Source organism: Rhinatrema bivittatum, chromosome 7 (genome assembly GCF_901001135.1).
Source record: "Rhinatrema bivittatum chromosome 7, aRhiBiv1.1, whole genome shotgun sequence".
Lineage (NCBI taxonomy): Eukaryota > Metazoa > Chordata > Amphibia > Gymnophiona > Rhinatrematidae > Rhinatrema > Rhinatrema bivittatum.
Window position 1 is genome coordinate 108459431 of NC_042621.1, and position 13637 is coordinate 108473067.

The window sequence follows — 13637 nt, forward strand, 5'->3', positions numbered from 1 at the left end:
ATTCCAGGGGCTCCACACAGAACGTCGCTGCCAATGCACTCCCAGGACACAGATGTGTGTCCGTTATAATCACTATCCAATCAAGAATTTTCAGCTCCATTCCTCTGAATAGATGGGCTGCCCCACCAGACTGCGCCTGGCCTCTGGAGGAAGTGGCAAACAAATCTTGTACTCCTCAGGCTGAGGGTTCCACCAAGACAGAGTGCTTTGCAATGGGTGCATACGAGCCACTGCTCAAGGACCAAGAAGAGGTTCAACGCCATCAACCCCAGAACCAGAAGAAAGTCCCATGCCTTGGCAAAACTGACACTTGTTTACACTCTGTCATGAGGAATACCTTCCCATATAGAATGTTAAAATGGGCTCCTAAATTCTCTAGGAACTGAGCAGGCTGCAATTCGCTCTTTGAAAGTTTATCATTCAACTTAAGTCCTGCAGAACACGAATTAACCTGGAGGTGTTCTGACAATCTTCATCCTCCAACTTGTCCTGAATCAACCAGTTGTTTAGATAATTCCTACCCTTTGGAGAGCTGCCTCTGCTACTACCATCGTTACCTTGGAGAAGTTTTGAGGGATGGTGGCAAATCTGAAAGGCAGAGTCTCAAACTTCAAATGGCTTCCCAGCACTACAAACCTCAGAAACCTTATGGATGTGAATGTGAAGATATGCCTCAGAGATCTGTTGACAGAATTCTCCTTACTGGGCCGCAGAGTTTCCATGTGAAAATTGGGAACCTTTAAACATGTATCTGTTTTTCTGCAAGTCCAAAACAGATCTAAAAAAGCTTTCTTTCTTTGGGACTATGAAATATATGGAGCAACAACCTGGAGCCTCTTCTCCCATGGGCACCACTGCCAACTGGAGAAATCAGTTCAGAGCCATCCATACTCCTCCTCTCTTTTTCATGGAAGCGCAGAGGGTAAACTAACAATACACTCACCAATAGACAAGCAAATTCTAACGCTTAGACTTCTCTTATAATCAACAGGTACTACTGGCATGTTGTAATATGAGTCTATTATTCTTAAAATTAAGCCAACCGACACCCCCCCCCATCCTCAGTGATGGAGAGTGGGCCCCCCATTGACACTCACTGCGCTTTACTTCTCGACAAGCCCCTTTTGATGCCATTCCTAGCACTTTTGCGGCCCAAGTGAAAGGACTGCGACTTAGTTCCATACTGTGTATGTGGATATGAAGCCATAGAGGACAGAGATGATCTCCCTGGCCAATAGCAGCAAGGCTCTCTGGTCTACTGGGAAGCATCTTTCAAGAATATCTAGATTTGTCCTTTGGCAGCTTAAGTAACTTGGAATCGCTGTAATACCTCACCAGTTTCTTTAATGCTCTCCAAAAGAAGTCTCTCCTTACAGAACAGCCTCCCTTAATCTCACCTTAGACCACACATCAACTGACCAATTACGTAATCAAAAGCACCCCATCTGAAGACCTAGGGGGTCATTCTTTAAAACGCAATGTGGCCTTATCACGTGCGATAACACCCTAATGCACGCAATAATGACCACATCAGACAAAATCCAAATTCAGACCGGTGTATCCAAGGTTCAATGCTGTCAGCCACACTGGGTCTCTGGACTTTAGTACCACCTCCGCCCTAGGGAGCCACCTAAGTCCTGCAAGTTGCCAGAATTCAAGGGCTCAACCTGTGGAGGTAAAAGGTGAAGCTCCAGACTGTCCCACTACAGGGTGTGCGCACCAGCTGCCGAAGTAGGTCTCGGGAGTTCACCCTCGCGGCTGTGTCAACTCTGCCGCAGCACTAAGGGCTCACACACCCCCTATCCCTTACATCCTGGCTCTAAGAAAGTGCCACTCTCTCCCAGGTCCTCCTTTGCTTCCTGGGTCAAATGCAAACTTGCACATGCCACAGTGCAGCAGCAAGTGGAGTTCTGCAAATTCATGACTATAGTCTTTAAGGCTTGCTTCAACATAGTCTCTATCTTCTGATCCTGTGAATCTTTAAGGGCAGCCTCACCTTCTACTAGGATGGTGGTTCTATTAATTACAGAGAACAGTGCGTTCAGTTTCAGAAAACAAATTTGCTCTTTCGCTTGAGGGTCCAGAGGTACATACCCTGCTAATTGTTTGTGCCTTTAAAATCTTGCCTCTGGAGCACCTCATTCCAAATCTATTAGCTCCTGTACCACCTCATGTACAGAGAAAAATCAGGATGCATTCCACGAACTGACCATAATAGGATGCTTTCTTTGAGACTTTGACGAATCCATCTCCTCCTCCAGCTGCAGTGCACACAGCGACTAGGCAGTCAAACCAGATAACTCATCCTGATGGAAAAGACGCAGCATAGATCTGTGCTCTCTATTTCAGGAGGAATCTTTCCATCCTCTAAGTCAATCTCCCCAGCTCCAGCTGGTGAGGTCTTAAACCCATCCAAGGGGTCCTCTGAGTCACCGGGATCATCCTCTTCTTCCTCCTGGTTCCTATTCTGCCTTCTATCATGCGCCAGAGGGGAATAGGGAAGAATAGAGCGCTTCTCGCTCCGGAAGGAAGGTGGAATCGGAGGGAGGTGCACTTTGGAACCTGAAAACTGGGCTTCCTGCCCCATTCAAATGTTTCTAAGCCTTTAAAAATTCTCCACCCATAAGAAGGCAGATAAATCCATGCCTGGGCACCAGGGAAGCAGGCAAGGCCATGCTAGAACATACCTCTATTGAGTATGGATGGACAGAGAACAGGAGGGGAGGGCTTAGCTCTCCTCTTCCAGGGAGGTCTCAAATGGTTCCCCCCCACCCTGTAGAGGATTTTTTCCACCGGCTCTCTGGACTGAGAGTGAGACCCTCTAGCTGGTGCAAATTCCTTTGTTGCAACCTCTTCCCGGGCCATGAAGCACTTGAGGCATAAGTTTAAAGAACTGCCTGCCTATGCTGACCTCGTATTACAGCAGAACAGAGCACAGCCCTCCAAGCTCCTCCACTCACCCAACGCTTTAACATTGCAATCGGCAAGCTGCTAAATTTTCTCTCTCTCCTTCCCCAACAAGCTCCGGTCTACTGCAGGTACACAGCAAAGCTTTTTTTTTTTTTTTTTTAATGTTCGACGGCCAGCATAAACTTTTAAAAGAGCAGTGCACAAGAACAAAAATCTCCTGATTGCCCAATGTCTGCGGAGCCAAGGCAAAGGAAGGAGGAGAATAATAGACCAAAGAAGGGAAAAAAAAGGAAGCAGACAGAGTAAAAGTCTGCTTCCTTACCCTTCTGGAAGTGTTTCAGCTCCTTTCAGAGGGAGAGAGTTCCTTGCCTTCACCTCTCCAATATTCCTCCTGTAATTGGCCTCTACAACATGGCTAAGATCAACTGAGGAAGGGAGACCCTGTTACCTCAGGAGCAACCCGGTCCATCCTATTCCTGATAGGCCAATGTCTACCATCTGCTAGAAACAGAATACTGGCAGTCTGTTAGTACAATCATATATGAGAGTAACATCAGTGAGTCTGTTAATCTCTGTCTGCATCTGCTGGTTGGCATGCATAAACCCAGTTGCTTAGACTAGCCTACTTGCATGAAGAGGAAAGATGCTTGTTCATTGCTCCTGAATGTCAGTCCCTGCTGTCACATCTCACCTTTCGGTGATAGCCCCTCTGCTGGATGAATTTGTCCACCACTTTATCCACCTGGCGGTCACATTCCACTTGAAGGTGACGGATTAACGTGTACAGCCTGCCAGGGCCATAATATGTCTCCACAATCGGCTGGTGAGTCTCCACAATTCGTGCTATCCCTGAGGAGAAAGATAGTCATCTTCATCCTACTGCATGTTGCTTGTGCTAAAAAAAAAATGTTTACCTGTCTCATACAACTGTGAAATCATACTAGTAATTATTATATTAGTGTAAATGATATAAGGACCATTGTATTAGACTTGGTATCATGAATATTTCAGTATGAACAGGTAACATGAAAAGTAATGGAAGGAAAATTTTATGATTAAATATTTTTATTGTGTTCAGCATAAAAAAAATGTCAATGTCTGAGGCTGTATTTATTTATTTATTTATTTCGGATTTTTATATACCGACATTCTCAATACATGTATCGAATCAGGTCGGTTTTATATAAAAAGAGGAATGGGCATTCGTTGTTTTGTTTAGTCCATTTGTTTCATTCGTTTCATTCATTTGAGAATGCATACTCGTGATCAGAATGTACACGCACAAAACCAATGGTATGCAAACAAATAGTGAAACAACTGAAATTCTGATAGACATTCTTTATATAAATTCAGAATGCTAAATATGCTTTCAGACTAATACACCAAGTTTTACTTGTTGATAGACTATCTAAGGACAGTTCATATCAAGGTGCATCATAGTAGGGATGACAATCCTGCCTTAAGATTAAGATTATGGAGACTGTTCCCTCAATGGAGAAATGACTTACCTGATAATTTTGTTTTCCTTAGTGTAGACAGATCGACTCAGGACCAATGGGTTTATGCTCCCCTGCCAGCAGATGGAGATGGAGTCAGGTTTCAAAGTTGATGTCACCCTCGATACACCCCTGCAATGACCTCAGTTCTTCAGTATTCTCTTCAAAAGCCACTGTGTACATGCTATCGAAAAAACCTGATTAAAAACGGATAATCGCAACTGTACTCAACCAAACACTGGCCCTGAGTAAGATTATAGATGCCCTGATCTAGGGCCTGGATAACAGCTTACCCATAATCTCATGGAATCGATATCCACTCCAAGGGCGAATCCTTGGCACTGTTCTTGGGCAGCTGTGGGTGGGATTCTGAGCCATCTGTCTACACTAAGGAAAATGAAATTATCAGGTAAGCAATGTCTCCATTTCCTAGCGTGTAGCCAGATGGAATGTACAAAAGCTACTCCCGATCGGGGCCGGAGACTTCCTGCAGTCTGGCTATCATCACCCTTGCAAAGGCTGCATCCTCCTGGGCCTGAATGTCCAGGCAATAGAACCTGGAGAAGGTGTGCAAGGAGGACCACGACACCGCTCAGCAGATGTCGACAGACAGCAGTCTAACTTCCGCCCATGACACTGCCTGAGCCCTAGTGGCATGAGCTTTAACCTGAAGGGATAATGGCTTTCCTGCCTCCACATAGGCTCCTGTGACCACCTCCTTAATCCAGCGAGCTATGGTAGCCCACGAAGCTGGTTCGTCCTATTTCCTTCCACCGTGAAGGACAAACAGGCGGTTTGTCTTTTGGACTGGTTCTGAAACTTCCAGATACCGCACTAAAAGCCTACAGACATTCAAATAGCGGAGGAGGTGGTATTCTTCTGTGTCCTTGTGCTTATCTAGGGATGGCAATGAAATGGACTGATTCAAACGAAACTCCGAGACTACCTTGGGCAAGAAGGATGGAATGGTATGAAGCTGTAACACTTCTGAAGTCATCCGGAGGAATAGTTCCCGACACATCTGTAGTTCAGAAATGCGACAGGCCGAGCATATAGCCACCAGGAACACTGTTTTTAGGATTAAAAAACACTAGGAAGAAAAGACTGCGCAGCGGCCAAAAGAAGGGCTCTGCCAAATACTCCAATACCAGATTAAGATTCCACAAAGGAACCGGCCACCATAGGAGTGGCTGGAGGTGCTTCACCACTTTCAGAAAACAGGTCATGTCCGGATGAGCCGAAAGGCTGGTTCCATTCACCTCACTCCTGAAACAGGAGAGAGCCGCTACCTGGACCTTCAAGGAATTAAGGGTCAAATTTTTATTCAAGCTGTCCTGCAAAAATTCCAGATTTGGAGGATTTTGACCATTCGAGGGGCAACACCGTGTTCCTCGCACCAGGCCTCAAATACTCTTCAGATCCGCACATAAGCTAGGGAAGCAGAAAACTTCTGTGTGCATAGTAAGGTGGCAATTACTGCTGCCGAATATCCTCATTTCATCAGGCGAGCCCTCTCAAGAGCCAGACTGTAAGACAGAATAGAGTTGGATCCTAATGAAGGACCAGTTCCTGCTGTAGCAAGTCCCTGAGCGGTGGGAGGCACAGGGGGTTTTCCACCAGGAGTCTCCGCATGTCCGCATACCCCGGAAGCCTGGGCCAATCTGGAGCTACTAGTAGGACTAATCCTCTCTGTGCTCGATTCTGCGAATGACCCTGCCCAGAAGGGGCCATGGAGGGAAGGAATATAGCAGCTTCTCTTCCGGCCAGGTCTGAATAAAAGCGTTGATCCCCAAGGTCAACTGATCTCTTCTGCAACTGAAGAATCGGGGAACCTTTGCATTGTGAGATGTGACCAGAAGGTCAATGGACGGGCGACCCCAGTGATCAACTACCAGCTGAAAGGCTTTGGCCGTCAACGCCCACTCTCTTGGATCCAGACTCATGTTTAGAAAGTCTGCTCCGACATAGTCTTTTCCTGTGATGTGGAAGGCTGAGATCATCTGTAGATATTTCCACCCATTCCATAAGAAGATCTATCTCCTGTGACACTTGCGGTTGATGTAGGCTACTGTTGTGTTGTCTGACATTATGAGGACCGCTTGACCCTGGAGTATGTAGTTGAATTATACACACGCCAGTCTGACTGCCTAGGCTTCCAGGCGGTTTATGTTCCAGTAGGTCTCTTCCTTGATCCAACACCTCTGGGCCATCAGTTCCTGCAGGGAGCTCCTCAGTTCCGGTGGCTCGCGTCTGTCGTGAGGACTAGCCAGTTTGGCAGGGACAGGAGTACACCCCTGCCAGGATGAAACTCTTGCAGCCACCCATTGGAGCCTAGAGCATACTTTCATTGGTAAGTGGAGGCGAATCAAATAGTCTTGAGACAGTGGGCTCCAATGTGACAGCAGGGAGCATTCAAGTGGTTGCATGTGTACCCTCACCCATGGCACTACTTCCAGGTTTGCCACCATCAAACCGAGGACTTGAAGAAAGCTCTACACTGTCGGGCATATCGGGTTCATCAAACGCACTTGGGACATCAACTTTCTTATTCGCGTGGTCGGGAGAAAGACCTTGCCCTGCTTGGTGTCGAACCGGACTCCCAGATATTCCAAGGACTGGGAGGGTTTGAGACTGCTTTTGTCCAGGTTTATGACCCAACAGAGTTCCTGAAACAAGGTCACCCTGATGGTCACCCGGAGACTCTTCCAATGGCTTTGCCCGGATCAACCAGTCATCCAAGTGTGGGTGCACCAGGATTCCCTCTTTTCTCAACACTGCTGCTACGACCACCATAATCTTGGAAAGTGTTCTGGGGGCAGTGGTCAAGTCAAAGGATAGTGCCTGGAACTGATAATGGCAGCCCAGTACTGCAAAGGATAGGAAACGCTTGCCGGATTGAAATATGTAGGCAGGCCTCTGATAGGTCCAGGGATGTTAAGAACTCTCCTGATTGTACGGCCATTATCACGGAGCGTAGGATTTCCATGCGGAAATGAATTATTCATGGAAGTCAGTTGACACTCGAAGTCCAGCATGGGGCGAAAAGAACCTTTCTTTTTGGATATGATGAAATAGATGGAATAATGACCCATATTTTCCTGTGGCGCAGGTACTGGGATTATAGCCCTCATCCTGTGAAGCCTTAATAGGGTAGTCTCCACTGCCTGCTGCTTGTGCTGGGAGTGGCAAGGAGATATCACGAATATGTTCCAAAGAGTGCTGCGAAATTCCAGCACACATCCTTCTTGTATGACCTCCAATACCCATTTGTCCGAACAGCACTGGGGGATTCGGGACGGACCTGACCCTCTCTTGGGCTGCTGACTCTGAAAGGACTGAGATCTCCCAAAGGACCGAGACCTCTTAAATGTCAAGTTTCTGTAGGGGCGAAAGTGTTGGGAACCCCTGGATCGACCCCTCATGGGCGAGGGGCGTTGAAACTGCTTTCTCTTATCTTCTGGTAGCCGGGGTACTGGAGATTTGCCCCATTTACTGGCCAGCTTTTCCAATTTGCTTCTGAAGAGGAATGATCCTTTAAATGGCATCTTTGTGAGATTTGCCTTGGAGGTTGCGTCTGCTAACTAATTCCACAGTCATAGCTTGTGGCCACTACTGAGGCTACTCCTCTGGCTGAGGTACGAACTAGGTCCGCGCCCACGTCAGCTAAAAAGGTGGTGGGTTATATAACTGCTCTGGAATTCGCCCCCGAGTCATCCACTTCCTGAGATAGGAGCAGGCACGAACGAGCTACCAGGGAACAACAAAAAACAATCTGTAAGGTCATTGCTATTGCATCAAAGGCCTGTTTAAAGATGAACTTCATCCACCTACTGTGGACATCCTTTAAGGCTGCTCCCTCCTCCTCTGGGATAGGTGTTTGCTTAGAGATGGCACAGACCAGTGCATCCACTTTAGGGAAACGCAAACGTTCTCTCGCTGCTGGATCCAGTGGGTATGGAGCTTCTAACACTCATTCCCCTTTAAAACTTGCTTCTGGGATATCCCATTCCAGGTCAATCAAATCCTGGATGGCTTCCAGTACTGGAAAGTAGCAAGAGGCTTTCCGTAGGGTAATCAGAATGGGATTCTTCTTTGGTTCAGTCATAGAGTCTGCCGCAGGAACTCCCAGCATCTTCAGAGTCTGGGAAACCAGAGCCGTCAATTTGTATCTATGGAAAAACCATAACATGGTCCGATATTGTTCTAATCCAGAGTTGGGGGGGGGGGGGGGGGATTTCCCCATCTTCCAAGGAATCTGGATCCTCTTCTTAGTCTGTGCCATCCAGGTCCCTGCCAGGGATACCCTTGGTGTTGTCAAGGCATGCTTTGGGGTCTGCCAATAGGACTGGGAGAGGGAGGGCTTACCGGCTAAGGTTCTGACCGGACAGGGGCAAGTGAGGTAGCAGACTGCGCCTGTACAAAGGCTTGAAGGCCTTGAAAGAATTCCACCCAAGAGAAGAGGACCAGGTCCATGCCTAGCCCAGGAGGTACTGGGATAGGTGCCGCTAAGTTTTCCTCTCCCATGGATGACACAGTCCTGGGTTTACTCAGATCTGGGGTACTTCTGGTTAAGGCTGTGGCTGACCCATCCTCTGAATGGGAGGAGCCGGGCTTAGCGAAGTCCATGGAGGCCAACACTCCCTGGGCTTCCTCACAGTGCTGACATAAACAAGAATCCAGGTCAGACCATGCAGCCCTAATATGACAAGCAGTGCAGAGAGAAAGGCACTTATGTTTCTTTGCTGCCAGAGCCATTGGTGATGGTCACTGCGTGTTCAGACGGCTCGCACTTAAAATTTTATGCGCAGAGATTTCGGGCGCCTATGCAGGCCGCAGCAAGGCGCATGCACAGCCCGTGCATCCAGCTTTACTTGTATTCTCAGTGTAGTAATTTGTGCGTGTTTGTATGCGCATAACGATACGCGCATACCGAAGCTCTATGGCAGGCAATACAGGTGCAAAAACGTGCACAAGATCGAGCCGTGGTGGCGTCCCACATAGTGCGCCGACCAAGTCTAAAGTGGGGCCTAGGCCAATGGGAGGCCGCTCAACCCGCTAGGAAGCCCACTTCCCCTTATCCGAACGGGATTGGGAACGACATCAGTACGTCACACCAAGCAAGGAGATCAGAGGAAGTCTTACTGAAATCCCTCCAGAGTCTCTGAATGAGGAGGAAATCCTCTTTTTTTTTCTTTTTAAATTACCTGGGCTCAACGCTTACCAGATGAGTACAGAAATGGTCTCTGGCTGCGGGGGAGGGAGGGGGAGGCTTTGGCAGTCACTGCTGAGCTCGGCTTCCTGCCTTTCAGCAGCAAAGTTCATGCCAGGAACCGACTATCAGACCAAGGCACACCTTTGAGGGATCTCGGAAATCACCTCAGGAATTCTCAACTGGGGGAGGGACCTTTAGTTATCACCACAGGAGAGTGGGGTTCAATCGTTTCACCAATTTAAAAGTAAAATTTCTTCTTCCAAAAGGTACAGCAGTCCCTGTAGGGAAAGCATATCCGCATCTGCTGGAGACAGAAATACTGAAGGACTGAGGTCACTGCAGGGGTATATCTAGGGTGACTGCAGGGGTATATCTAGGGTGACGCCAGCTTTGAAACCTGACTCTGGCTCCATCTGCTGGCAGGGAAGCACAAACCCATTGGTCCTGAGTCCATCTGGCTACATGCTAGGAAAGTTAATTGAACAAAATAGCTCTCAGGAATATACGCTCATGCGTATCAGAGTTCAAATGCTTTAACTAATATCCAACACTCCCCAAACTATTTCCCCCTCCTATCAACTGAGCACATGATAAGTTTGAAGAGCCTTATTTCACAGATAAATGATTGCTACAATTTAGTGAATACCAAAAACAAGAAAACAGGGCCTGTGAATAAGACAGAGATCTATTCCATACTGTCCCTCTTCAGGATTAACTTAATTCATGGAACGAGAAACCTGATATAGGGGAACCCAAAGAAAAATTGATTCTTACCTAATTGTCATTCCTGTAGTACCACAGATCAGTCCAGATTCCTGGACTTTGCTTCCATTCCAGCAGTCGGAGACAGAGAAAGTTTTGCTGACACTGCCACATAATCTGGTATGTCACCTGTAGTTCTTCAGTATTGACCTGTAGCAAGCCAAGATGGAAATGTACCAAATAATACAAAGTCAGTTCACCAATCCACCTCCTGCCGAACGAGCAGGAGGAAATGGAAAACCACTTAATATGAATCATCCTTTTATCATAATATACAGAAAATATAACCATCACCTGAGCCCCCTAAGAACACTTGAGAAAACATCTTCAGCTTATATAGAAGACAAACAGATCGAGCAGACTCTGTAAACCCAAGTGGGACTCTAGACTGATCTGTGGTACTACAGGAACGAAAATTAGCAGTTAAGAACCAATTTTCCTTTCCCTGTACGTACCCAGATCAGTCCAGACTCCTGGGATGTACCAAAGCATCTCTACACCAGATGGGACTGCAAGAGTCCTGCTCAAAGCACACTTTCACGAAAGTTCCTGGACTCTGGCGCCTGAACGTCCAGACGGTAATGCCTGGAGAAAGTGTGTTATGACTTCCAAGTCGCCAACATGCAAATCACTTGTGGTGACAGTAACTAACATTCAACCCAGGATATCACTTGTGATCTAGTCGAGTGAGTTCTCAGACCCTGAGGCACTGACCGGCCCTGACAAATGTACACTGAAGCTATGGCCTCCTTCAACCAGCACGCAATGGTAGCTTTGGAGGCCTTCTGACCCTTCTTCGCCCCACTTAAGAGGACGAAAAGTTGATCGGAAACCCTGAAATCACATCAAGACACCTCAACTCCTTATCCAAATGAACCATCTGATCCAGATTTGTAAATGCTGGTAACACAGACTAATTCAAGTGAAAAGACGAAACAACCTTCAGAAGAAAAGAAGGCACTGCCTGTAACGAAATCCTGGAGTCCGACATCTTTAGGAAAGAATCTCTACAAGAGAGGGCTTGCAGCTCCAAAATTCTTCCAGCCAAATAAATTGCCATCAGAAAAACGACCTTTAAAGTAAGATCCTTCAAAGTTGCCCTGAGCAATGGCTCAAATGGCACTCCACACATTGCCTTAAAAAACAAATTTAGGCTCCTCGGAGAACACGTTTTGCACCAGGGCACACAAATGCTTCACACAGTGCAGAAAATGCACCACATCTGGATGTGCTGCCAGAGGAAGCCTTGCATTTTGCCCCTCTCAAACCCCAAGGCCGCCACCCGTATCCTTAAGGAGCTGAAAGCTAACCCTTTCAGCAAACCTCGCTGCACAAAGCCAAACTGTGGGCTACCAAAGCTTGAGTTGGATCCACGATGTGCTCCTGGCACCAAGACTTGAACACCTTCAACACCTGAACATAAGACAAAGAAGTGGGCTTCTTTCTTGCTGGAAGTGGCAATAATATCCTCCGGGTAACCTTTCTCCCTCAAATGCTGTGTTTCAAAAGCCAAGCCATTAGAGAGAAGTGATCCACCTGGTTCAGAAATATAGGGGCCTTGATGCACCAGGTTGCGATGATACACCAGACATAGTGGTCCATCTACCGCAAGATTGATCAAATCCGCAAACCATAGCTACAGAGGCCATTCCAGCACCACCAGAATCACTTGCCCTGGATGGACCTCTATCCTTCACAGAATCTTGCCTACCAGTGGCCACTGCGGGAACACATACAGGAAAATCGCCTCTGGCCACGGAAGAACTAAAGCTTCGACTCCCTCTGCTCCGCACTCCCTTCTTAGATTGAAGAACCGTGGTACTTTGGCATTCTTCTGCGTAGTCATCAGATCCATACAAGGGACTCCTCACCTGCGACGAATCAGACGCATGACTTCTTCCATCAACTCCCACTCCCCGGCATCTATCTGCCAGTGACTTAGAAAATCTGCATGCACATTGTCCAACCCGGCTATGTGGGAAGCTGCCAACATCACCAGATGCTCTTCTGCGCATTTACTAATTCCAGGGCCTCTCGTGTCACTGCTTGACTCTTCGTACTTTCCTGTTGGTTGATGTAAGCCACCGCCGTTGCATTGTCCAACAAGACTCTCACTGGCCTGCCCTGTGCCAGAAGAAGAAAGGCCAGCAACACCAGATGGACCGCCTTCATCTCTAGATGGTTGATGGACCGTGACACCTCCTCTGGAGACCACTGACCTTGTGCCACTTGAATCTGACACTCAGCTCCCCAACCGGTCAGGCTGGCATTGGTCGTGACTATTATCCAATCTGGAACCTCCAAGGCCACACAGTGACCCAGATTGTCCTGACAAAACCACCACTGCAGACTTGTTCTGGCACTTTCCGTAAGCAGCAGTGGTAGATGAAACTGCTCGGACAATGGATTCCACCTGGACAGTAAGGCTGCCTGAAGTGGCCGCATATGAGCAAATGCCCAAGGAACCAACTCCAATGTGGAAGCCATAGACCCAAGAACCTGCAGATAATCCCATACCTTGGGAACCGCACTGTTCAGCAACCTGCCCCTGAAGCCTGTCCATCCAGATAAGAAACACTCTCCCGAGTCTGGTGTCAAAGTGTGCGCCTGAGAATTCCAGAACCTGTGATGGGATCAATTGGCTCTTGGAAAGATAAACAATCCAGCCCAGTGACCTTAAGCACTGCTATCACTGCTTGACGACAAAGGTCCTCTGACTTTGCTTGAATCAGCCAGTCGACCAAATACGGGTGAGCCAAAATTCCTTCCTGCCATAGAGCCGCTGCCACTATGAACATTACCTTTGTGAAGGTCCATGGTACCGTCGCCAATCCAAAAGGCAGGGCGCAAAACTGGTAATGATCCCCAAGAATCATGAACCTCAGGAACCCTTTGATGATTCGGGTGTATCGGAATGTGAAGATACGCCTTGGTCAAATTCAGAGACGCCAAAAACTCTCCTTTTCGCACCGCTGTAGTCACTGACCTCAGCATTTCCATCCGAAAATGATAAACCTTGAGAGCTACATTCACCTTCTTTAAATCTAGAATTGGACAGAAGGTGCTCTCTTTCTATGAGATCATGAAATAAATGGAATACCTCCAAGTATTTTGACAGGCACGGGGTTATGGCCCCTAGCATCCATAGATTAGCATGGTCTCATGAACGCCTCATCTTTTCTGTGTGTAAGCGCAAGGGGACTTTACAAAACAGCCCTTAATGGGTGAACAAATTCTAAAGCATAACTGTGTTCTAT

General features: G+C 47.4%; 1 protein-coding gene across 1 annotated transcript in view; it reads right to left on the reverse strand.

Moving 5' to 3' along the window:
* The window catches only part of COG4 (component of oligomeric golgi complex 4), a 154353-nt gene that overhangs the window by 80888 nt on the left and 59828 nt on the right, over nt 1-13637 (reverse strand). Inside the window, exon 7 of the mRNA XM_029608911.1 lies at nt 3602-3759. Coding sequence (XP_029464771.1) covers nt 3602-3759 — 158 coding nt within the window. The remainder of the gene's footprint in view (nt 1-3601; nt 3760-13637) is intronic.